General features: G+C 42.1%; 1 protein-coding gene across 15 annotated transcripts in view; it reads left to right on the top strand.

Moving 5' to 3' along the window:
• Positions 1-26,602, top strand: part of ptprt (protein tyrosine phosphatase receptor type T) — a 449,458-nt gene that overhangs the window by 88,161 nt on the left and 334,695 nt on the right. For all 15 annotated transcript variants that reach the window (XM_041888816.2, XM_041888817.2, XM_041888819.2 and 12 more), the window contains exon 2: positions 21,459-21,584. In XM_041888816.2, coding sequence (XP_041744750.2) covers positions 21,459-21,584 — 126 coding nt within the window. The remainder of the gene's footprint in view (positions 1-21,458; positions 21,585-26,602) is intronic.

Genomic DNA, 26,602 nt, shown 5'->3' on the forward strand with positions numbered 1-26,602 from the left:
TAAACACACACACTGGGCCTCATTTGAGTGGAGACCTGGTGCCCAGAGGAACGCTTGCCCTTGTGTTCTCCTTGTGTGCCAGGCAAAACCCTGACCTGCTTTCACGATGTTCTGCAGTCAACAGGATGACCCCAGGTGTGCCTCCCCCCCCACAAACACACACACACACACACCACACACACACACACACACACACACACACACACACACACACACACAGAGCCTGGAATGAATGCAAGCGCCCATGCTGTCTGTTCAAATCTGTCCAACCTTCCCTGAACCCATTGTGTTCAATTACAGGCAAATTTGTCACTGCTTTGCGTCCCTCTGTCTCCCATACATGTTCCGGCAGTAGGCAGGTTTAGTTCATTACCCTGCTATGGCAGAGCCCAGGGGAGGCAAGATCTCAAGTGCCAAACCCCTGACAAATGTTCACCTGACGCTCGACTGAGCCGTCCAATAGAAATCGAGGAAAGCGATCAATCATTGTCAGTGGAAAACAGCAGGAAAAGTGCAAGCTAGGCCGGAGGGACTTGTTGCGTTTCCAATTCTGCCCCGAGTCAGGGTGAATCGAGGTCCTAGCTGTGGGACTAGATAGCTAATCTCCTTTTGATGAGAAGAGAACCCAGCAAACCAAAATTGGTTCTGTGAAAGTTCCCAGAACATTCGTTAGGTAAAGGCAAATGTTCTCATAACACAAAAACTGTCCAGTTGTGCTGATGATTATACAATGTTTGTATAAAACATTTGCTTGATGTTGCAAGAACGTTCCCAGAACACATTTTGTCTGTTCTTTAAAGGTTTCCAGAATGTTTCACTAGGTTGTGGGAGCAGTCTGGTGGGAACATTGTGGGGACATCACAAAAGCAATGTTCCCAAAACACAAAAACTGTCCAGCTGTGCTGATGATTACAATGTGTTTATTAAGTTGAAAAAACATTCACCTGATGTTGCAAAAACGTTCCCAGAACAAATGTTTTATGTTCTTCAAATGTCCTAAAACATTTCATTAGGTTGTGGGAATATTGTGGGGATATGACGAGAGGTTCCCAAAACACTAAAACTGTCCAGTTGTGCTGATATTCAGATAATGTTTGTAACAGGGTGCACAAAACATTCCCTCAGTGTTCTAAGAACGTTATTCCCAAAATGATCAAATTAAGTTTAGAACAGTCCATGTTTCTTTCATGTCTTAGTGTTATCTTACTGTTGAGGAAGTTAGTTGTACAACAACCCAAGTAAAAACACATATGGCAATTATTTGGAATCACATGACAATTTATTAGACATTTATTGAACAAACATAGTTTTACCGTATTTTGTTGATAGTCGCAAGCAGGGATCGAACCTAGGAGCTTTGTAGTGCTATCTCTGGAATTAATCCACTGTGCCACTGGGATGGGATTAACACCAATATAAAGCTGTTTACACCTTTACTCTGACTTCCAGGTTGTGGTCTTTCTTTTTGCAAAAGAGAGGATAACTAAATTGATAAAAATAGTAATTATTTCTTACTCTACGAATCTTCATATATACTGTAAAGTTGGGATGTTTTGACTTTTATTTTCACTATAAAATTAATTTCAGAAATCATGTTAAATTATTGCCTGGCAGATTGCGGTGAGGTGTACATAGATGTGCATATGTACTAACACATAAAGCCATAGTTTGGATCATAATTTAAGGATTTCAGTACAAAGGGAAATCCACTAGAAACATTAGGATCCTGGTGGCGCAGCAGACTATGTAGCCTACAGGGCTTGAAGATGGCAGATGCAGGTTGAAATCTACGTTTGGCCAAGGCTTGTACTTACTTACTATGTTTGGAAAATATCCTATTAAAATATAACGATGTAAGAAGATTGAAATGCCATTTGTTTGCACATCAATATTAGCAGAACATTGCAGCAATGTTTACAGAACTACTTCCATTATCTTTGAAGTATGTTTTTAGAACAATTATGGATCATCATGTCATAACCTTATAGAATAACTTTAAGAGTCTCATAGGAATGTTTCTTGTTTGTTATAGTTGTTAGTAGGAATATCTCCATCAACAGCTGAATATTCCAGGAATGTTTTTTTCTATTGCTCCAACATGTTATTGCTGAAGTATGTTCAGGGAACATTATTAGAACCATCATGTCATAATGTCACATATAAGTTTATGAGACTGCTTGTAGGAATATTCCCTGCTTGTTGTTATGGGTGTTTTGAATAACACATCCATCAACATTAGCAGAACGTTCCTGTAATGTTTCCTCAGAACCACTTCTATTGCTCCCACATTTTGTTGCGGCAGTATGTTCTAAGAACATTACCGGAACATTGTGTTATTACATTCCCTGGCAACCTAATGAGAACCTTTGGGGAATGTTCTGTGGTAGTTTTTACAGATGTTGTGAACAACATTTTAGTAAATGTTAGGAGAACATTCCAAGATTTTTCATTTTATATTTGGTGATCCAAATTATTTGAATGTTTGTGGGACGTTATCATCCTAATTTTAGCTCAAACCCTAACTAGAACGAAATGGGAATGTTAACTGATGTTCTGGGAATGTTCCTGGTTTGCTGGGCTGTTTGTTGTTATCAGTAGGTGAGCTAAACAAAAGTCAAGGCCTGGTCTGACTGACAATGCTCACTAAGTGCTATGCTACGTTGAAGGAATGTTTATGTTTTGTTGAATGAAATAATTCAGGAATTCCATTTAAACTTAGTTCCACAGCATTTTCTTACCCTAAATTCCTATTTAATAAAAAATGTAAAAAGTGTCAAGTGTTTATTTCATAAGGTGTTCTCACTCACACACTGCTGACTGATCAAGGCTTGGTAGGTAGGATATCCATAATGCTAATCAATGTGGCGCTACATTGATATTGGCACTGCTAATCGACTGCTGTTTGTTTCTGTAACTGATGGAGCCTAATGATGGCCTGTAACCATGAATAACCCAGCAGCGACCTGCAGCATCCCTCTCCATCTGTTGAGCTGTTGCTGCTGTTGCATATGAACGCTGTCACATACATGGGAGGAATATCAAGTCAGCGCTGTAGCCCCAAGGGGTGCGGTGGACTTTCTACTATGCTACAATACGGGCATCTTTCTTTCTCTCTCTCTCTCTCTCTCTCTCTCTCTCTCTCTCTCTCTCGCTCTCTTACTTTCTCTCTCTCTCTCTCTCTCTCTCTCTCTCTCTCTCTCTCTCTCTCTCTCTCTCTCTCTCTCTCTCTCTCTCTCTCTCTCTCTCTCTCTCTCTCTCTCTCTCTCTCTCTCTCTCTCTCTCTCTCTCTCTATCTATCTCTTACTTTCCCTCTCGCTCTCTCTCTCTCTCTACTTTAGTTGGGGGTGGATGGGAGTGTGTGTTTGTGTGTGGTGGGGGGGAGTGGATTGTAATCTGAATGTTCTGCCTTGCTATTCACCAACAGTCAGATGGACACACACACACACACAATGAATAATACACTACTAGGGTCTGAAGAGGTGAGTCAGAGTCCGTACTCTCCCCCTCTCTAAAAGTTGGCACATTGGGAACGTAGTGAGAGGAGCATATGGCTCTAACTTTGATGCTTTAGTGGCATTTATAATTGCTTTTATCCGGTCACACTTTATTTGGATAGTCTGGATTTTCCAACTGTAGATGCTCTACAGATGGTCATACTATCAACCAACTATCTGTTTATAAACAACTGCTTGCTAAGGTTAGGTTTATGGTAAGGGTTAAGTTTAGGGTTAGGATAAGGGTTAAGGTTAGGGTTAGAGCTAGAGTTAGGGTTAGTAGATATTTAGTTGAAATGTTACTGATAGACTGTACTGCATCTACAGATGGATTATCCAAATGAAGTGTTACCCTGCATACTAACGCACACACAGTATACATACAAACACAGTATACATACAAACACAGTATACATACAAACACAGTATACATACAAACACAGTATGCTAACGCACACACAGTATACATACAAACACAGTATACATACAAACACAGTATACATACAAACACAGTATGCTAACGCACACACATTATACATACAAACACAGTATACATACAAACACAGTATACTAACGCACACACAGTATACATACAAACACAGTATACATACAAACACAGTATGCTAACGCACACACAGTATACATACAAACACAGTATACATACAAACACAGTATACTAACGCACACACAGTATACATACAAACACAGTATACTAACGCACACACAGTATACATACTAACACAGTATACATACAAACACAGTATACTAACGCACACACAGTATACATACAAACACAGTATACATACAAACACAGTATACATACAAACACAGTATACTAACGCACACACAGTATACATACAAACACAGTATACATACAAACACAGTATACATACAAACACAGTATACTAACGCACACACAGTATACATACAAACACAGTATACATACAAACACAGTATACATACAAACACAGTATACATACAAACACAGTATACTAATGCACACACAGTATACATACAAACACAGTATACATACAAACACAGTATACTAACACACACATAGTATACATACAAACACAGTATACATACAAACACAGTATACATACAAACACAGTATACATACAAACACAGTATACTAACGCAAACACAGTATACATACAAACACAGTATACTAACGCACACACAGTATACATACAAACACAGTATACATACAAACACAGTATACATACAAACACAGTATACTAACGCACACACAGTATACATACAAACACAGTATACATACAAACACAGTATACATACAAACACAGTATACATACAAACACAGTATACATACAAACACAGTATACATGCAAACACAGTATACTAACGCACACACAGTATACATACAAACATAGTATACATACAAACACATTATACATACAAACACAGTATACATACAAACACAGTATACATACAAACACAGTATACTAACGCAAACACAGTATACATACAAACACAGTATACATACAAACACAGTATACATACAAACACAGTATACATACAAACACAGTATACATGCAAACACAGTATACTAACGCACACACAGTATACATACAAACACAGTATACATACAAACACAGTATACTAACGCAAACACAGTATACATACAAACACAGTATACATACAAGCACAGTATACATACAAACACAGTATACTAATGCAAACACAGTATACATACAAACACAGTATACATACAAACACAGTATACATACAAACACAGTATACTAACGCAAACATAGTATACATACAAACACAGTATACATACAAACACAGTATACATACAAACACAGTATACATGCAAACACAGTATACATACACACACAGTATACATACAAACACAGTATACATACAAACACAGTGTACTAACGCACACACAGTATACATACAAACACAGTATACATACAAACACAGTATACATAACACAGTATACATGCAAAGACACACACATTCTGAATATTTACACATGCTGACACAAACATAAGCATGCATACGAACACATGCATATTCATTAAGCACACACACCGATTTATACGCACATAAATGCACACACTCACATACCTGCATGCATAATCACATACTATCCCACGTACACACTTTGAGCAGAGCAGCAGAGGGCAGAGTCAAGCGATACCAGCTGCCATATTGGTATACATCATCCTCTGATTGAAGACTTTACATCTAGTGTTGGGAGTCTAACAGTTCATTGTCTTTCAGGCAAACATTTGCAGAGGATGACATTGAACATGACTGTGTGTCTGTGTGTGTGTGTGTGTGTGTGTGTGTGTGTGTGTGTGTGTGTGTGTGTGTGTGTGTGTGTGTGTGTGTGTGTGTGTGTGTGTGTGTGTGTGTGTGTGTGTGTGTGCGCGCATTATGTAAGCGATGCTCCATTCCGCCCTGCCTGACGGAAAGTCCACTCTGTCGTAGACAATAATTACACGGATCATTGTGTACTTGCTGCAGAGAGAGGTGAGGGCCAAATGAAATACAAAAAAAACAGAAATATTCCGCCACGATGAGTAAGGGTCGATGTTCTATGGAATGGAGGTCTGCATGCGTTACAGATGATCTTGAACAGGTGAAGCTTCCTGGAAATTCAGTTGGAGCAGGATTCAAAGCAGCTGCCGAAAGGTCCTTGGCTAAGTGAGAGGTAAACTGTTACTTCGAGTACACAATAGTGTTGTTATAAAAGTATAGTGCAGACAGTATATAAATAGTATAACTGGTCAGACAGGGAGAGTGAAGGGGGAGGGAAAGGTAGGAAAAGACGAGATGGAGATGAAGAAGTAGAGAGAGAGAGAGAAAGACCGGAGAGAGAGAGTCAAATAAGAGAAGGATAAACAGAGACGGAAAGAAAGAAGGAATGAAGAGAGGGAGGGAAAGGAAGACAAAGACGAAAGACAGGATACTGAGTAGGAGGGAGAGGAGAAATATAGCAGGAGAGAGGGAGACTCAAATTAGACCAGGGGAGGACCGAGAGATATGGAGAGAGGCTGCAAGGGAGTGCGAGAGAGAAAGAAAGAGAGAGCGCCAGCGCAGAGCTAATCCCTTAGAAGCTCTAAGTACCTGCTGCCTGCTCTAATGAGGACCTGAGAGGGGCCAGTCAAGGCTCTCCGCCCTCCTCCCCAAGCCCCAGCGTGCACCAGCGTGCACCAGTCCCTGTCAAGATCTCCTCGCCTCAGCCACCTCATCCACTTAGCCTCCACCACCTCCACAGGACTAGTTCACTCTGAGTCTCTTTATTTCATTATTTAGTCTGTATGGAATCCGGGGTAAGACGGCTACTTAGAGACCCAATTACCACCATAATCTCGCCACTCACGCCATTTCAATGACAATATCCGGGACCCACCACTGCCCATGAGAGGACGAAGCTGGGCAGAATATGAATGAATCACAGGAAGAACGGGGCATGAGGATCGAATTTAACATACAGTAAAGTGGAATTTTTTTCTGGGGGCACGAATAACGTAACACACGTTTCCTGGAGCTCTGCCAAGTTGTGACAAACTTTATTTAATTTAGAGCACAGTTTCAGTTATTGGTGAATTAATTTAGTTTTACAAAGTATTGTTTACACAGTTTCATATCTCGTTGCTCTTTCGAACGGTAATAATGGCTGTGAATTGCTGAATGGAAGATTGCTAAAGTAGGCCGCAGCAAAGCCTTGGATTTACCTGAACGAGCTACCAACTGGAGTGGCGGGCATATTTGTCTGCTTTTTTTATTCATTTTATTTAACCTTTATTTAACTTCTGCTTCTGACACAGTTCCAGTTACCTTGTTCGGCAGAATATCCGAAGCAAGGTTTTTCATCTCTTTTCTCTTCATAACAGTGAAAGAAGCGATATAATCGTTGTAAATGCGACTTGACATAAGGAGGGCGCATTCAACTACCAAACTTTCCTCAGCAAGCTAGCACAGCCGCTAATTGAGTAAACGGTCAATTTCTGTTATTTAAAACCTCAGTCTAGTCTACAACTTGACTTCTATTGCTGAGCTTCATTACCGAAACATAATCTGACTCTTCACTGTTCCACAAATCGCTGAAATGGCTGATAAAAAGAGACACTTGCTCTAAAAGAGATCCTCCCAAAGGAGGCCCCATTAAAGCCCCAGGCTTGCCTGGGCGAGCAACCCCACCAAGCAACTAGCCAGGTCGGGAGGAGGACAGCAATGGCCAGGACACAGCCCTTAGTTTGAGGAAGTTCACAGAAGCTTTGGATGGCCTCAAAAGAGACATATATGATAAACTTGACACGAAAATTGACACTCTCCACAACTCTCTGCTCAGAAATGTCCTTAATTAAGGAAGAACTGAAATCATGGCACTATCAACAGGCCAAATTGGGGAACTGCTGCTATGGAAGTAAATTGCTTTCTCATCAACTTCGCCATTCTTCCTCTGCTCAACAAATGCCTACAAGTACAACAATAGATCAGTTTAAGGACTGCTATGCCTCTTTATACACTTCAGAACAGTCTGCTGACCCCTCGGCTCTTGATACATTTTTTTATACTCTAACTGTCCCAACCATTGATTCAGTCTCAAAGCTTCAATTGGAGGAACCTATCACCATGGAAGAGATTTCAGAGATGGCATGTGCAATGCAAGGTGGTATATGTCCTGGACCAGATGGGTACCCAATAGAATTTTATAAGAAGTTTCTGGATAAATTAGCCCCGATTTTGATTTAATATGTTTATTGAATCCTTTGAATCAGTCTCTCTCCCTCAATCCTTAACACAAGCCTCCATTTCATTGATATTGAAAAAGAATAAAGACCCTCTCTCCTGCGGGTCTTATCGCCCAATCTCACTGTTCAATGTGGATGTTAAACTCTTAGCTAAACTATTAGCTATGTATTTGGAGTCGGTTTTACAATCTGTTATTACCTCTGATCAGACAGGTTATTATAAAAAAATAGACCTTATTTCTCAAATATCAGACGACTCTTTAATGTTATGTATAATTTTTCTATCTTAAAACTCCCAGATATTCTAATCTCTCTAGATGCTGAGAAGGCTTTTGATAGAGTGAAGTGGGGCTACCTTTTTAATACTTTGGAAACATTTGGCTTCGACAAAAAAATTCATTGCTTGGATCAAGTTACTATACACTTCTCCACTTGCGTCTGTCAGAATGAATAACACCCACCCACTATTTTCCTCTCTTCAGAGGCACTCGACAGGGGTGTCCAATGTCTCCCTTGCTTTTTGCCATTGCCATCGAGCCCCTCACTATTGCATTTAGATCCAACCCACATATAACGGGAGTGTTCAGAGGTGACATCGAACAAACGATCCCACTTTATGCTGATGACTTGTTTCTCTATATCTCAAACCCCGATGTATCCTTACCCATTGTACTATCTGTTCATAATGCATTTGGCCTAGTCTCTGGTTACAAGTTAAATCTGAATAAGAGCAAGCTTTTCCCTTTAAATGCTGAAGCTCGTAATTATCCATTACACACATTGCCTTTCAGAGTAGTTATTGACAAATGCACATACTTGGGGGTACATGTCATGGACAAATTTGATAATCTTTTTTACGCAAACTCGATGGGATTATCTCAGACTTCATCTGGAATAAAAAAAAATCTAAGGATCCGCAATGTGTTCCTTTAGGGGGCATGGCCCTACTTCATTTCCAGTTCTATTATTGGGCTGCCAACTTCCATGTAATTCAGTACTGGATCTGTGTAGGATTTTTAATGCATTTATTTGCAAATTATGGTGGAAAATAAGTATTTGGTCACCTACAAACAAGCAAGATTTCTGGCTCTCACAGACCTGTAACTTCTTCTTTAAGAGGCTCCCCTGTCCTCCACTCGTTACCTGTATTAATGGCACCTGTTTTGAACTTGTTATCAGTATAAAAGACACCTGTCCACAACCTCAAACAGTCACACTCCAAACTCCACTATGGCCAAGACCAAAGAGCTGTCAAAGGACACCAGAAACAAAATTGTAGACCTGCACCAGGCTGGGAAGACTGAATCTGCAATAGGTAAGCAGCTTGGTTTAAAGAAATCAACTGTGGGAGCAATTATTAGGAAATGGAAGACATACAAGACCACTGATAATCTCCCTCGATCTGGGGCTCCACGCAAGATCTCACCCCGTGGGTCAAAATGATCACAAGAACGGTGAGCAAAAATCCCAGAACCACACGGGGGGACCTAGTGAATGACCTGCAGAGAGCTGGGACCAAAGTAACAAAGCCTACCATCAGTAACACACTACGCCGCCAGGGACTCAAATCCTGCAGTGCCAGACGTGTCCCCCTGCTTAAGCCAGTACATGTCCAGGCCCATCTGAAGTTTGCTAGAGTGCATTTGGATGATCCAGAAGAGGATTGGGAGAATGTCATATGGTCAGATGAAACCAAAATAGAACTTTTTGGTAAAAACTCAACTCAGTCGTGTTTGGAGGACAAAGAATGCTGAGTTGCATCCAAAGAACACCATACCTACTGTGAAGCATGGGGGTGGAAACATCATGCTTTGGGGCTGTTTTTCTGCAAAGGGACCAGGACGACTGATCCGTGTAAAGGAAAGAATGAATGGGGCCATGTATCGCGAGATTTTGAGTGAAAATCTCCTTCCATCAGCAAGGGCATTGAAGATGAAACGTGGCTGGGTCTTTCAGCATGACAATGATCCCAATCACACCGCCCGGGCAATGAAGGAGTGGCTTCGTAAGAAGCATTTCAAGGTCCTGGAGTGGCCTAGCCAGTCTCCAGATCTCAACCCCATAGAAAATCTTTGGAGGGAGTTGAAAGTCCGTGTTGCCCAGCGACAGCCCCAAAACATCACTGCTCTAGAGGAGATCTGCTTGGAGGAATGGGCCAAAATACCAGCAACAGTGTGTGAAAACCTTGTGAAGACTTACAGAAAATGTTTGACCTGTGTCATTGCCAACAAAGGGTATATAACAAAGTATTGAGAAACTTTTGTTATTGACCAAATACTTATTTTCCACCATAATTTGCAAATAAATTCATAAAAAATCCTACAATGTGATTTTCTGCAATTTTTTTTCTCATTTTGTCTGTCATAGTTGACGTGTACCTATGATGAAAATTACAGGCCTCTCTCATCTTTTTAAGTGGGAGAACTTGCACAATTGGTGGCTGACTAAATACTTGTTTTCCCCATTGTATATCCACAGTAAAACTAGTCCTATATCGACATAGCCTGAAAGGCCGCTCAGCATGGAAGAAGCCACTGCTCCAAAGCCGCCATAAAAAAGCCAGACTACAGTTTGCAACTGCACATGGGGACAAAGATCGTACTTTTTGGAGAAATGTCCTCTGGTCTGATGAAACAAAAATAGAACTGTTTGGCCATAATGACCATCGTTATGTTTGGAGGAAAAAGGGGTTGGCTTGCAAGCCGAAGAACACCATCCCAACCGTGAAGCAAGGGGGTGGCAGCATCATGCTGTGGGGGTGCTTTGCTGCAGGAGGGACTGGTGCACTTCACAAAATAGATGGCATCATGAGGAAGGAAAATTATGTGGATATATTGAAGCAATATCTCAAGACATCAGTCAGGAAGTTAAAGCTTGGTTGCAAATGGGTCTTCCAAATGGACAATGACCCCAAGCATACTTCCAAAGTTGTGGCAAAATGGATTAAGGACAACAAAGTCAAGGTATTGGAGTGGCCTTCACAAAACCCTGACCTCAATCCTATAGCAAATGTGTGGGCAGAACTGAAAAAGCGTGTGCGAGCAAGGAGGCCTACAAACCTGACTCAGTTACACCAGCTCTGTCAGGAGGAATGGGCCGAAATTTACCCAACTTATTGTGGGAGCTTGTGGAAGGCTACCCGAAACGTTTGACCCAAGTTAAACAATTTAAAGGCAATGCTACCAAATACTAATTGAGTGTATGTAAACTTCTGACCCAATGGAAATGTGATGAAATAAATAAAAGCTGAAATAAATAATTCTCTCTACTATTATTCTGACATTTCACATTCTTAAAATAAAGTGGTGATCCTAACTGACCTAAGACAAGGAATTTTTACTAGGATTAAATGTCAGGAATTGTGAAAAACTGAGTTTAAATTTATTTGGCTAAGGTATATGTAAACTTCCGACTTCAACTGTATGTTGTAGTAGAGCCACTTATCAGCAGTACATTACATTACAATACAACTATTGTCCATTAGTTACAGTGAACAACCCCATTGTAATTTGTGTTTCTTTTAACTTCTGAAGAAAGTATATGCTAACCTTACCATAAGCTTTGACTGATACTGCTTTATCCTTTCTTCTCTGTGGGTGATTTTTGGAGGACTTACCTTGACTTTTCATTCCCTTCTGGCTAGCTCCCTTTTGGGGAGTTCTTTGAACACCATAGCTCAGCTCTGATTTGACTCTAGCAGGACAATGCGTGATTCTTAAATGTCTCTGCCCTGGCATAAGCACTGTGTCACCCCCTCCCCCTCATCCCCCTGGGGTTGTGGAGGCAGCTGAAAAGGGAGAGTCGCTTGGTGGATCTATCCGGATGAATACGAATGATGAGCTCAGCGCCGCAGCAGCACACTCACTTGGGTCGCTTGAAACTGCCTGAGCTGTCTCCAGCGGGAGGAAAAACCCTCAGCAGAGAGAGAGAGAGAGCAAGAGAGAGAGAGACTAAAAATAGTTAAAGTCTGGTAATTGTGCTGTCAGATCTTCCTCTTAATGTACATTTGAACACCTTCATTTCCAAACACCACAGCTTTTTCTATGCCAAGATGAAACCATAGTCGTAAGGGGGAAAGGAAAAAAGGGACAGTGGTGGTGATTTTTGTATATGCTTAGTGTGTTGTGTGTCTGTTTAAACACGTCCAGCTAGGGTTCTGTCAGTGGAGCTAAAGCCCTATAAGAGGCAGCTCGTGTACCAGCAGGACTTGGTTACAGCCACCTACTTAATAATTGAGCTTTGTTGGCCTACTAATCAATTAGCTCAATAATTCAGTGTGCAGGACAGGAGACTTATGGTAAATAAGGGAACGGGCGAAATTTACACAATTGTTAGCCGGAGGGGGAGGGTTTAATATTTTTTGGATTTAGTCCAGGGTAGGGTCATGTCATTTGTAATTGATTAAATGTCATATTGCTCAGGATTTGAGAATTAGTTGCTTATTAAAGTATCTCGATCTGTGCCCGATGATGCCCCTCATCCCTGCTTGGCACGCAATATCAATTGCGCCTAGTGTGTTCTCAATAAAATGATCCATAGCCTATACTATAGGCTATAGGCCTAGGCTATATAAAGAGCATGCTCGGAGAAGCACAGGGCAAAGTTATATTTCTAAGAAAATGTACTACCTTCTGAAGTTTTTGCGCTGCTGGGATGGTGTATATAAATCTAGGCTACACTACATTACACACTGCAATGGATAGGCATTCCCAATCATGAGCCCTGGCCTGCCCTGCTCTTTCTGATGTAAACCCTTTTGTGCTGCCTAACCAATGACTTTGTAGTGTATGGTGGCACTTTAGGAGGCGAGTCAAAGGCTTCTGGCAAAACATTTTATTTGTACAAAAAATGCAATATCTGTGCCTACTGATGTCCTCTTCAGCTTGAGGGGGAGAAGATGAAAAGGAGGATGCAAACTTGCTACTGCTATAATTTTGTTTAATAAAAACATATGTTTCGTTGCCCATAATGAAGCGATTTATCAGAGTTATTGACCTCACAATAAGCGATATTCGAGTAATTTACATAACTTACATTACTATTAAGCAGTAGCCGAAGAGATGGACAGCACATGGGGGCTGAAAGTAGGCTAATTCGAGAAGGGCTAATTCATTTAAACAGTCTTCATTCTAATTAGGCTACTAAACAACAAGGGGGCTTGTGTTGTGTTGGAGAGTATTGCTTCCTATTCAAGAAATAAGAGGTAGGCCTACCTGTCTGACAGACTAAATTACAGTCTACTATCAGTAGATTTTGTCAGCCAATTCCTTCAGTCACCATGCACTCCTTAAATATATCAAATAATGTTTTATTTATTTTTTACTTCGAATGAAATAATGAAACGCCTTATTAGGTTAAACAGTCACTTTTAGAAACACGAGTTTGGCCAGTCTTTGGTTTGAGGATCATGCAATGAGATATGCATGCCTAGTTTGTTAATTTAGCCTAGAAGATGCTATTATATTCCCATGCCCTAATCACAGTCAACACAAATCTATATTATAACAACAATATCATGGAATAAAATTGAAAATGTAGGCATTTTTCTTGAATTCATTGATGATCAGATACTTCAGTTATAACTGGTTCTGTTGCGTAAAATTTTTACAGTTGATAGACAACTTTAGCACTGTCTCTGGTGCAGCAGCAGGCGCTAATTCGTTGTCATGCTCTGTTGTGGTATTAAAAAAGATTCTGCCAGTCTCCAGTCATGTAAAATAATGTAGAATTCCATCAAATGCATTTATAAAAGGCATTTTTTTCTCAGACAGCAAATATGATGATAGATTCATGCTGTGCTTTTATTTTAATGGATATCTTTTCACCCCTACCCTTGTCCGCATTGGTCTGTGAATCCACAACCTTCTGGCTACTTTGCCATGTAATGCTTACAAAATGAAGAACAGTTTCTAAAACTGCAAATGCTCTGGTCTGTCCTAGGAGTGAGGGTAAACGGTAGGCATGTTCTCTGCTATCCACTTTGTACTAATTATTATTTTGGGTATAGGGGAGGGTCACTTGGTATTTCTTCAAGCGTTCAAGGAGTGTTCGGTAAAAATACATCCATCTTAATTTCAGAGAGGTCAGATTTTTTTTCCAGGTATCCCTCATTATAAATAACGTACAGTCCCTAACAGCCTTGGATCACCTTCCTTAGAGAAGCAGGCCTCTGATTAATATGGTAGGAATGGGGCCCTGGTGTGGTTACTGTGGTCGTGAATGTAAAGATCCATCTTTCTAGCTCTTAGGCTAACATGTAGGCTAGCATCTGCCACAGAAGCCCTAGCATTAAATATCTTCACATTTTGCTCTGACGCTACCACTTAGCATCCACCAGAAGCCCATGCAGCAAATTATATTTCCTTTTGGCACTAACGCTAACACATAGATAGCATCTGCCACAGAAGCCCAGGCAGCAGTAGTCATACAGTATATCAGCGCATAGACAGTGGAGAGGGGGAATGAGCGACCTGGGTGAGGGGAGGTTAGTCACTCTGCTGCGCCAAAATCGTATTGACTGAGTGTGAGGTCTGAAATGAGCCCAGGGCTAACCCCTTCACCCTCCGGGGCTCTGCGCTCTTAAACGAGGCTTTAACATCCCTTTGATGCCATTGCACGTCTTCTTCAAGCTTGTGGGTGACGGGGGTGGTGGCAGTGGGTAAAAGGAGGGCTGGTGGGGGTGCTAACAGAGTTATTTTTAAGCGGCTGAGGAGATATGGGCAGGCAGAGATGAAGGACAGTGGTGTGACGGGCGCTAGCCGTGAAGGCTCATCTCTGAGTGAAGGCTCATCTCTGAGGGCACAGGGTGAGGAGTCAGACGCTTAGAGTGAGATAAAGAGAGACTAGGTCATTACTGTAACAGAAGGTGGGCTTAATGAATCTACGTTGAAGTCACTATTGAATCATTGGGCATAACCGTTGGGGTTATTTTTAAGGACTCGTACCTGAAGGAGAACATTTTGCTGAAAAATATTCTTTATAGAATGGACACATTGTTGCATGGGGCGTGTGTGCATATTAGTGATGTGTGTGTGCCCGCTATGAAAGCTCAAGAAACAGATGTTTATAGGTGTACACTACAGCATGATTTACTACCCGTAGGACCTTTTCGCCCACTATAATATTTTTTCTAAAGGGATAAAAATGCGAGAGAGAGAGAGAGAGCGAGAGATCATTTCTATCGAATCTGATTGAACAGAAAGGAAAAGAGGGATGCAAGTGAAAAATGGGGAAAATACGAGATAGTCATCAACCGACAACAGCTGTGTTTCCACATCCTTTGGCCTGATTGGCTGTGGGTGAGTGACCCGACAGGAAGCTCTCTGGTCCCTGTGCCTGTTCTTTCTGCTGGCTCGGCTTTATAAGCCTCCACTGTGTTTCGCAGAAGGCCCCATAACAAGCATCCATGGACAAACACTGTTCTTATCCCCCGTACACGCACAGCCAGACCCAAGGACAGTGGGGAAGTGTCATACAGGTACACACATACAAACACACCATATCTATTTCCCTATTCACATATTTTCCTTTAGCCCTCTGTGGCCCTGAAACATCAGGACTTCATAGAAAAGCATAATCCCTGTGCCTAGTGCTATGTGAGGGATTTCTTGCTTGAAAGAATGACGGGATTTGTTGTCTTGTTGTGTGCCTTGTTTGGTGCCTTGTCGCTCCTGTACTCCCTGTACACTCACGACTGCGAGGCCATGCATGACTCCAACACCATCATTAAGTTGCCGACGACACAACGGTGGTGGGCCTGATCGCCGATGGTGACGAGACAGTCTAGAGGGAAGTGTTTAGAGCCCTGGCACAGTGGGGCCAGGAAAACCGCCTCTCTCCCTTAACGTCAGCAAAACTACAGAAAACGGGGAGGAGCACACCCCTATTGTCATCAACGGGGCTGCAATGGAGAGAGTCAAAAGCTTAAAGTTCATCAGCGTGCACATCATAGAGGACCTGACATGGTCCAATCACACCACCACCGCGCCTGAAGAAATGCGACATGGGCCCTTGGATCCTCAAGAAGTTATACAGCTGCACAATCAAGAGCATCTTAAAATCTAAATCAAATCTTGACTAGCTGCATCACTGCCTGGTATGCCTGCACTCCAGGACATCTACACCAGGCGGTTTCTGTGGAAGGCCTGAAAAATCATCAAGGACTTCAGTCACCCGAGCCATGGACTGTTCACTGTGTTACCATCTGGCAAGCAGTATCGGAGTATCAGGTCTCGGATCAACAGGCTCCGAGACAGCTTCTACCACCAGGCCATCAGACTGCTGAACAGCTAACCCTAGCTGTCTCCCTGCACAGACCTGCACCTTGGAGATTATTTGCACCTTAGAGACTATCTGCAATTATTTGCACTGACTACCCACACATCCAACCCTTACACACAAATGTACACAAAACACACATACAAACACACACACAAGCACATACACAAATACCCATAAACACACTCACACACACAGTCAACAAAGCTGTTCTATTATGTATTATTCCACCGAATGACCTAGGCACTACCCATATTATATATGTAAATACAGTGTAACATTTGTTTGTAAATACCTCTTCTATGACTTGTTATTTTTGACTTTACTCTTTTCATTGTTATTATTATTCAATAGATGAATTTACTGCGTTGTTGAGAGAGCTAGCGCATACGCGTTTCGCTGCACCTTTTATACCTGCTGTAAAGTGTATGTAACGATACATTTGATTTGATTTAAAGGCAGATAGAAGCTGGCTTTTCAGGTAGATTTCTTGTTGTCTTCCGTATTGTCTGTTCTTCCAATCCCTGGGATTAGGTGATCAGGATTGGCCTCCTCTGAGGATACCCCACCTGACTCACACAATACCTCGTCAGAGAAGGGATAGAAAATGACTGACACATAAGTCTTTGAGGAAGAGTATTTTTACACAGGTTGACATTCATTGTCATGAATCATACCCTGAAGGCAGAACTGAGTGATTTCCGCTAGATAGTAAAAATGCATATATTTTTTGGGGTCTTAATTTAAGGTTAGTGTTACAAATGCACGGAGGCTTGTTGTGCAATTAAACTGAACGTCTTTACTTCAGATCAACATGTTAACAACCCGTACAAAACTCACTCATCCAGTCCTCACACCTCCGTTCACGCACAACGTGCCTGATACATTCTTAAAGCAACAGTATTCAATACTCAACTGAGCTACGACACCATATTACTGAACACAACAGTTAGGGTTAAGCATTAGGGTTAGCACTGTGGTTAAGGTTAGGGTTAAAAACAGATTTTATGACTTTGTGGATGTGCCAGCTAGTGACCACTGCAGTTCTGCTTCCAGGGCAAGATTCACGATGATCAATGTCAAACTCCCGTCTAGTGTTTGTTATGTTGAAATCCCACTTATGACACCAGTTTACGTTATTAGTTGTATGGATGAGGCAGAGACTCGTAAGTTAGGTTAACATGTTTACTAAGAAGATAATATGGCAACAATATAGGTCATACATTCGGATCCTTGAACCGGATCAATACAGAATGAGCCCTTTACAGGACAGTGTTTACATTTACATTTTAGTCATTTAGCAGACGCTCTTATCCAGAGCGACTTACAGTTTAGTGAGTGAATACATCTTTTTTTTTTATACTGGCCCCCCATGGGAATCGAACCCACAACCCTGGCGTTGCAAACACCATGCTCTACCAACTGAGCTACATCCCTGCCAGCCATTCCCTCCCCTACCCTGGGCCAATTGTGCGCCGCCCCATGCGTCTCCCGGTTGCGGCCGGCTACGACAGAGCCTGGATTCAAACCAGGATCTCTAGTGGCACAGCTAGCACTGCGATGCAGTGCCTTAGACCACTGCGCCACTCGGGAGTTAACTAGCCACATGGCCTGGAAGCCAGGTAAGCCTGGCTATGGTTAGGAAAGTGACCCGTATTTATTGATACACTGTGAACTGAGATGCATCTCCAAAGAGAGTACAGATGTAGGATCTTAATTTGAGCCAGTTTGCTACAGCAAGAAAATAATCCTGCAGCAACAGGAAATGTGAATTATTATGTGGATTATAATGAATCGGCATTTTTTGTAGGGGTTGATACATTTTTCGTTAGGGCAAATCAAGTCTGACATTTTAAAGTGGAAACTCCAAACTTTAGAAGCCTTTTTAAACATTGAATACACTACATGTTTGCATTTCCTGCTCGGCAGGAAAATTCTGAGCAACAAAATAATGATCAAATTAAGATCCTACATCTGTTTCATTCATACGAGGCTTTCAAAGCCTGAAGAGACAGATGCAAAACCAAGAAGCATTGACTCATTGACAGCTCAATATTTTCTACTGGTGAGAATGTAGGTACCCAGATGTTTGCTTACCGTCCCTGAAGCGTGTCCCTAAAGCGTGTCACTGACTGCTCATGAACCCAGTGCTTGTCGTAGAGACGTAGACAGATTTCATTTTCAAGCAACTGTATCCTCTCTCAGCTGGGTCGTGCTCATGAGGTCACACCATAGCAAAATGGTTTACTGTAGTTTCTCCCCATTTTACTCTGTATTTTTCAGTTTGGGGATTGAACACTGAACATGTCCCAGCTCTGACCTGAGTGGGTTTGGAGAACCTCTGTCCAATGCCTGGTTACTTATCTTACCTACAGCCTTCTTCTCTCCTCTCCACAAGGTGATGGGGATAGATTGGCTTGGGGAAATGGATTGTGGGGCTTGGGCCGACGAGGTTTAAGAGTGTTTGCGAAGTAGAAAAGGTAGAAATAGTTGAGGGAGCGTTTAAATCGAATGAGCTGTGTGTGTGCGTTATTAGAGGCACTCTCTGCCTTTTGTCTGCCTTGTCATCTTTCTGTTCTCGTCTAATTCAGCACGACTGGCGAAGCTGGATTCATTTCAAACGGGATGTGTGTGTGAGTGAAAGCAATTCTCTGTGTGTGTGTGTTGAGTGTGTGTGTGTCTGTCTCTCACTCATTCAGTCGGCCTGCTCCCTCTTATGTTCTCGATCCTGTCCAAATGGATTGGATCTATTGACTTCAGACCTGTGTGTGTGTGTGTTTGTTTTTCTGAGCCAGTGGCACAGTGATAACTAGAGAGAAACAAGTTGTTGGTTGTATCCACTCAAGCAGAAGAAAAAAACTACAAACATTGGTCCTATTGAGTCATGCGTTCTCTAATGAAACTGAGAATATGGCTGCTTGGCCTTTGTCAGGACACATTTGGCCTGAATTGGAGACAAATATTACATGACAAAACACTGTCCTGATACATCTCCGTTGATTGCTATATTAATTAAAGTTATGTTTGGCTATTATTCATGCTTATTGGAGTGGAAATAATAGCTTTAGCATCCAAGCCGTATATTAGCCTGCCTAGCTCGGAAATGCCGCCGGGGGGAGGATACAAGAAGAGTACACGCAGTATGTTAGTAAATGCTGTAATTAAATCTTAGATGATGACAGTACATTTTATGGGAGCAAACTAAGATCTTATCTAAGTGAACAGAAAACAGACGCTTTAGCTGAGTTCATCCACATTGGTGTATAACATGGTAGGCACTGTCAGTTTGGATTAAAGTGGGTATATATGGAAGGTTTTAATTATCCAAATGGTCCGATTGGGGCTCCGGGAATGGATGAAAGACTGGAATGTTTTGGAAGGGTCTTGAGTATGATCTTTATCTTTATCAACACCAATACTCAACTTAACCAGAAACCACTGATCCAAATGAATGAGCCCTGAGGAGAATCTGTCCAAAAAGCTTATCTTTACAAAGAGATATGGAAAGATTACTTCAGAAATTCAACATTCGATCATCACTTGTTTTAAATGTACTGTACTGTAGCTTAGTGTCCATTTTCTTTACCTTTTCTACCACAACAACGTTTCAAAACCGCTATCTCCAAAGATCTCTTTGTTGATCGTATCGTCTTAAAATTCACTATGTAGTTGCCCAAAATAGCAAAAATATTCAATTAATTAAAATGAAATGCACATTAATTACAGTACAGTCGTAATCTGACAGCAAAACATATTAATTGCAGGGCCCCTAATTCTCAAATGAAATCCTGAGGTGCAAACACTTAACTTTCTTCTCTGGCAATTTTTTCTAGCGTAAACAACATCCTCTTAGAATGCGTTCAGTCGCTACAGTCAAACTCCCCATTCATTGCCCTTAGATACATGCCTCTCAGTTCATTAAAACCTTATTGATGAAAGTGCTACATGGGAAACTCAATTTGATAAACAATGTCTCGACAGAGAGCCTAAAGCACAAGCATTAGCAATGAAAAGCCCCGATTTTTATGCTAGCTCCTCTCCTATGAGCAGATGTGGGTGCAGGTTGTAGCAGCAGCTTCAACTGATAATGGAAACTGTTGCTTATCTGCTGTGGGCAACTTATCAATAATGGATCAAATTGGTAGGCAACATTAATTAGAGGAGATGAAGGGCTTCGGCTTGTTTTTCTCGTCTCTTTACATCACCCCCCCTCTGTGTCGGAAAATAGCAGAACAGAAAGAGACACTTTTGATATGGAGAGTGAAAAGTGATTTGTTATGTGGTGTCCATATTAGGACAGCATCAATCTCAGCAGTGAGATTAGGGGTTTTGACTTGGAAGACTGGATTTTTTGACGTAGGAATAAACGTACTGTGGTGTTTTTTTTTGGGGGGATTAAAACCCAAGTCATAATCTGTCTAACAAAAGACCACTGACACAAACCCCCCTCTCATTTTGATGGAATAATAACCCTTTCTTGTGCTCTGATTGTCCTATTCAGTACACAGGCACGTCATTAGCCGCCAATGAGTGTTTAGTCCTTGGCTTATGCAATTTTACAAATTCGATTAAAACCGGAAGGCAATCTTTTCATTAACTGTAAAAAACATACATTCATGTATAATACAAGAACTATAAACTGTCAAGTCAGCACAGCCTAGATCAATCGATCCATGCTCAAAAACACTTAAACTATGGGTGTAATTGACAAAACAGAGATAAAACACCAAAAAACAAAGAATTCCCTTTGAATCCTCTCATTGCAATTAAACCACGCATCTCAGAGTACATTTAATTAGACCGAGTTTCGTCTTGCTTTCTCAATCCATGGCTTCTGGCTAGCATAAAGCCTAATGCGCTGGAAAATCATTATTTAGCGGGGATGAAATAATGATGTGAGGATATGGCTTTATCGTGTTGACATATGCAACCCTTCTCTTCTCGTCATGTCCTACAGGCAGCTGTTCGTTTGAAGAGCACTACAGCAGCTGTGGCTACAGTGTGGCCCTGGGGACCAATGGCTTCGCCTGGGAGCAAGTCAACACTTGGGAGAGGCCCACTATGGACGCGGCTGTTCCCACAGGTACACAACGGGGCTTCCTCCTCTCTTCTTCCTTTATTTTCTCCTATCTCCTCTCCTCTATTGCTCTGTCACCGCTTCTCTTTGGATGTGTGTCTGTCTGTGTGTTTCTCGCTTTCGTCAACTCATCTTTCTTTCTTGTCCTCTCATTTTTTTCACTATCCTGGACAATTATATGTCTTTTGGCTCTCTTCTCTGCTTTCACTCCCTCTCCCTCTGTTTTTCTCTCACTGATCACCTATGGTAGGGATGTCAGTGTCAGCTCCCCAGCTCCATGGGGTGCTTTCTAGTGTTACGCCACTGACATTAATCCAGTTAGCAGTTGAACACACTGCAGCTACGTCACAAATGGCACCCTATTTCCTACATAGTGCACTACTTTTGACCACAGCCCTATGGGTCTTCCTCTGGACCCTGGTCAAAAGTAGTGCACTATTTAGGGACTAGGGTGTCATTTGGGACACAGCCTGCCAGTACTGTAGTAGAGGCTTGTTATATTTGTCTACTGTGCTGACTGCTGTGCAAATTGCATTGCAGATCGCACACAGAAGGCATATGGGGCAATTTTTAGCATTTTGTGCAAATTCAGGTCGTGTGAAAATCAGAAGCGCCGAGAACAACATGATCAAAGTCTCATTTTTTCGGCATGGCAAAACAGGGCACTTCAGATAAAAATGTGAAAAAAAGGGCGCCATAAATAAATAAACAACAGCAACCGCCATCTGCCTTCTTATCCGTGTCATCAGGATAGAGCATCTAATCAAAGGAGAGCAGGGCATCACTGTGTGTCTTTGTGTGCGGCCGTGCGTTCGTAAGTGTGATTGTGCACGTGTGTATGTGGAGGTAGGTACATCATGTGTCTGTGCCCTTTTGTGTGTGTCACCCACAACAGCTGAGATGCAAGAGGGACAAGCATCTTCACTGATCGTAGATGGCATTTCATACAATGTCCCGTTGAACAATGCTGGACACAGTGGGCTCTACAGAAAAAGAAAGTGAGAGCAGTGAGGCTCAGAGAGGCTCATGTGGAGATGGAGGGATGTTAATACTTTCTCACAGAAGGGATAATGAAGGAGGAAAGTCTGCACTTTTTTCCCTGCGCCGCTCATAGGTCATCCCCATCAGTGCAAGCCGTCCGCCTTGTTACCAGGGCTCTTTCACCGCTTCAAAAGGAGTGGCGTTCCGAGGGATGGGTTTTTTATGTGTTTGTTTTCTTCTCCTTCCTTTTATAATGCTCATGTTTGGCGCCAGGATATTACCTGGGATAGGAGATCTGTTGGTGGCGTTAAAAAGAGGCTGAGCAGTCACACAAAGTCTCTCAGACAGACCAAACTTCTTAGCATATTACTTGAAAGCCACAGATAAGAGCCTTATCAGGTCTAAGCCCTTTTCAACTCAACTTTCCCACTGTTACTCCATGGCTGAAGCATTTTATGGTCAGTTCTATTCTTGGAGTTTCAGTCCCAGTGTCAAGACCAAGAAGCAATATTACTTTCTGTCATTGTGACTACTGAAAGTGTAAGGGCCAGTTTGCCGTATAGAGATTAATCCTAGTCATAGACTAAAAAGAGCTTTCAATGGAGGTTCTCCACAGAGAATAATTCTTAGTCCAGAACTAAGCCTAATCTTTCTAATCTGTGTCCTGGAAACAAGCCCTATTAGTGCAGATTAAAGTTTGGGACAATTGATTAATAATGCCTGACTAGTATATGATAGTTGTTGACTTCAGGGAATAAAGTAATGTTCTTGCGCTCTGTATGCTGTTCACATCCTTGAGTCTTAATTTTCCCTTAGTTGATATTTCACTCTCCGAACACTCCAAATGGCACGTTAAATTGGTGGCAGCGGTGGGATTTGTCCCATGTCTCTCGGGGCAATGGGCAAGGTTTCTTCTGTTTGCATGGAGGACTTTGTGTGCGATGGCACTTCTCAAGAGAGGGGATATACTGTAATCACTGGCCATTGCTTTTGGTAGAGTCCATTAGGCTCTCGCCGCTACACTGTAGTAGCTATGGTTAGAGTCCATTTACACTTCTCTCTCCCACTACAAAAGCAGTATCTAGTGTAAAAGGTACAAGTAAAGACCACTGTGATGTGACATGTTGTTCGTTGATTCGTCGCTGTAGTCAGAGATTGACTGCAGAGTTTCTGAATTGATGCATTCTCCGCCCCTTTGCACGTATCTCTGAAATCAGCTCCCAAATCTGTCTCCATTATTACCTCTTCAAGTGGAGCTCTGGCTGAAAGGAAAATCTGAACCAATCACCAGAAACATGGCTGAGGACCGTCATTTTAATGTGACATGTGTTTACTCGTCGGGGGAAACTGTGGAGCTTGAAGCCTATGCCAAAGGACTCTGAGATTAGTAATGGACATTTTGAATTATAGGTTGTCAACAGCCCAGTTGAATTAATTCCCTGTGTTATTGGTCTGTGTAAGTCTGATGAGGGTAAAGGGGTTAAATTACTTTTTTTGTTGTTTTTGGTGATGATTTGAGTGCTCTTGTGTGACTTGCAGACTTGATTGTGTTTCTGATTTGAGCGTGGCAGGCGGGCGAGGGTTGGAGGTGGAGAGGGGGCCGCATTGATAAGAAATTGACAGGGAAAGGGGCACAAGGCACTCTCTCAGTCTCTCTCTCCCTTTCTGTCTCCTCACCTACAGTGACCATCTCCTTTCAATGGATGGAAAATTACTACTGACCATACTCACAGGTCCTCTTAACCAGACACGGTAATAATGCTGATTAGATAGGCAGGACGGTTCACAACTGACCATTGCTTTTTTATTATGTGCTATTTTTAACAGTTGCCCCCAGAATTCACCTGAGCCATAATGGAGGTAGAGTTACGGCCAAAGGTCAAATCGAATGGGTTATTCATCACCACCGAAGTCGGGAAGCTCCGCCATTACCTGGTGGATACCGCAATCCATGGGGCCTCGTCCCAGCTGGATTGAGTGTCACTCTCCCCAACGAGCACATTATTATGAAGAAAAATGGATTATCACCTCCTGAGTAAACCCTGAATAAATTAGAGTCTGCGAGGTAGCTGTCATTGTGAGACAGTGTGCTGGGACTAGGAGATAAGAGAAGGATGTGTACCTACAGTCGGTTTCCTAGACAGAGCCCTGGGATAATTCCCCCCGCTTCGTTTTTCTTTGAATGTCGGGCTTAGGTCACCTACATGAGACCGCTCACAGTCAACGAACCCCTTATAGGTTTTATGTTTTTTTTGTCTGAGAGCAATTGCGTTTTTTATTAGACAGTCACTGTTGAGGGATAAAGCGAATGGAAATTATTTTATTTGGACACTGATTGATGACATTAAGACTCAACCTCTGCAAGTAAAAAGCCACAAACAAAAAGCCACAAACTTCGGTGCCTAGCTGCTGTCGTTTGGTTTTCTAATGAAAAATAGTATTTATGAAGAAAGTCTTACCCAGGCAAGGTAAAATCCAAGGGTCATGTCTGACTGTGTAAGGCTCGATTGGTGGCAACAGGGAAATGTTCTGATACACACACACACACACGCTGCACACATGCACACTTTCAAGCATGCACATTGCGCGCGCACACACACATGCACGCACACAACCACACACACACTTCCAGTCTGCGTGAACTTTCTTCCTCTCCCCTCACGCTGCCCTACCAAGACTCCGGTGATAGCCTCCGAGACGGGAAGAAGGGAATCAATGTTGTTTTCACGGTCCCAGGCACTAAGAAAACAATGTGGGCCGATCCTCAGAGCAACGGGCTGCCAAGGAGAACCCTGTGGAGAAACACCTGACTGCAGCAGTCTGCTGCCAGGTGCAGAGCACTCCGTCACTTCCCCCCTTTACTCCATCACTGGGGACCCCACACCTCTGAGAATCTCCCCTCCCTATCCTCTTTATCTCTCTTTCTCACTCACTCACTCACTCACTCACTCACTCACTCACTCACTCACTCACTCACTCACTCACTCACTCTCTCTCTCTGTCTCTCTCTCTCTCTCTCTCTCTCTCTCTCTCTCTCTCTCTCTCTCTCTCTCTCTCTCTCCCTATCTCTCCCTATCTCTCTCTCTCTCTCTCTCTCTCTCTCTCTCTCTCTCTCTCTCTCTCTCTCTCTCTCTCTCTCTCTCTCTCTCTCTCTCTCTCTCTCTCTCTCTCTCTCTCTCTCTCTCTCTCTCTCTCTCTCTCTCTCTCTCTCTCTCTCTCTCTCTCCCCCCCTTTTCTCTCCCTTAGGTCATCACAGCCGATGCTGACACGTGGTTTTCACTCAAGCGTAGTCAGTGTGTGACTCCTCAGCTGACTTACTTACTGTGCTGTACAATATGTTACATTCATAGAATGTTATGTGGGATGTGCACTAGAAGCATATAGAATGCTGTTTTTGTCTGTGGGCTTGGTATACAAAATGGGAGACAACCTGAGTTTAGGCACACAAGGGTATCAAGGAAGGATATCTTACTCTGACCTATCTCAACTTTTAACTTAATAGATTGGACCATATCATTATGGTAAATGACAAAATCATCAAACACTGCTTATAAGCAATATATCTCTATCAGACTATGGTTATAAATCTCAATATGACAGCAATACAGGGATCAATTTCCGGAAACCTCACTCCCCAAAGAGATGGACTTATATCTTGATCCAGCCTCAAAGAATGTAGTCAGTTAATTCTATTGTTAGATGATTTTGTGTTGTGAAGTGTGGCCTGTAATAGCAATTACATTAATTGGAATTGTATTATCATCACACAGAGATAAGTTTCACCACAGATGAATTCCAGATGGGTGTTGATGGTGAGATTAACTCAGTGATGATATGAGTGTTTAGATCTTCGAAAAAGTCTTCATTTCATTGTCATTGGCGAGGTAGTATTGTGGGTTGAAATACAAGACAAATTAAAGTCTAATAATAGATTTTACTAGGTTGCGCTTCAACCAATGGAATAGTTCCAAAAGTGCAAACTCTGCCCATTTGGCACTCCAGGCAGGCTCAATCAAATACTCAACATTTTCTGAAGTAAAACA

This window comes from Coregonus clupeaformis, chromosome 10 (genome assembly GCF_020615455.1).
Source record: "Coregonus clupeaformis isolate EN_2021a chromosome 10, ASM2061545v1, whole genome shotgun sequence".
Lineage (NCBI taxonomy): Eukaryota > Metazoa > Chordata > Actinopteri > Salmoniformes > Salmonidae > Coregonus > Coregonus clupeaformis.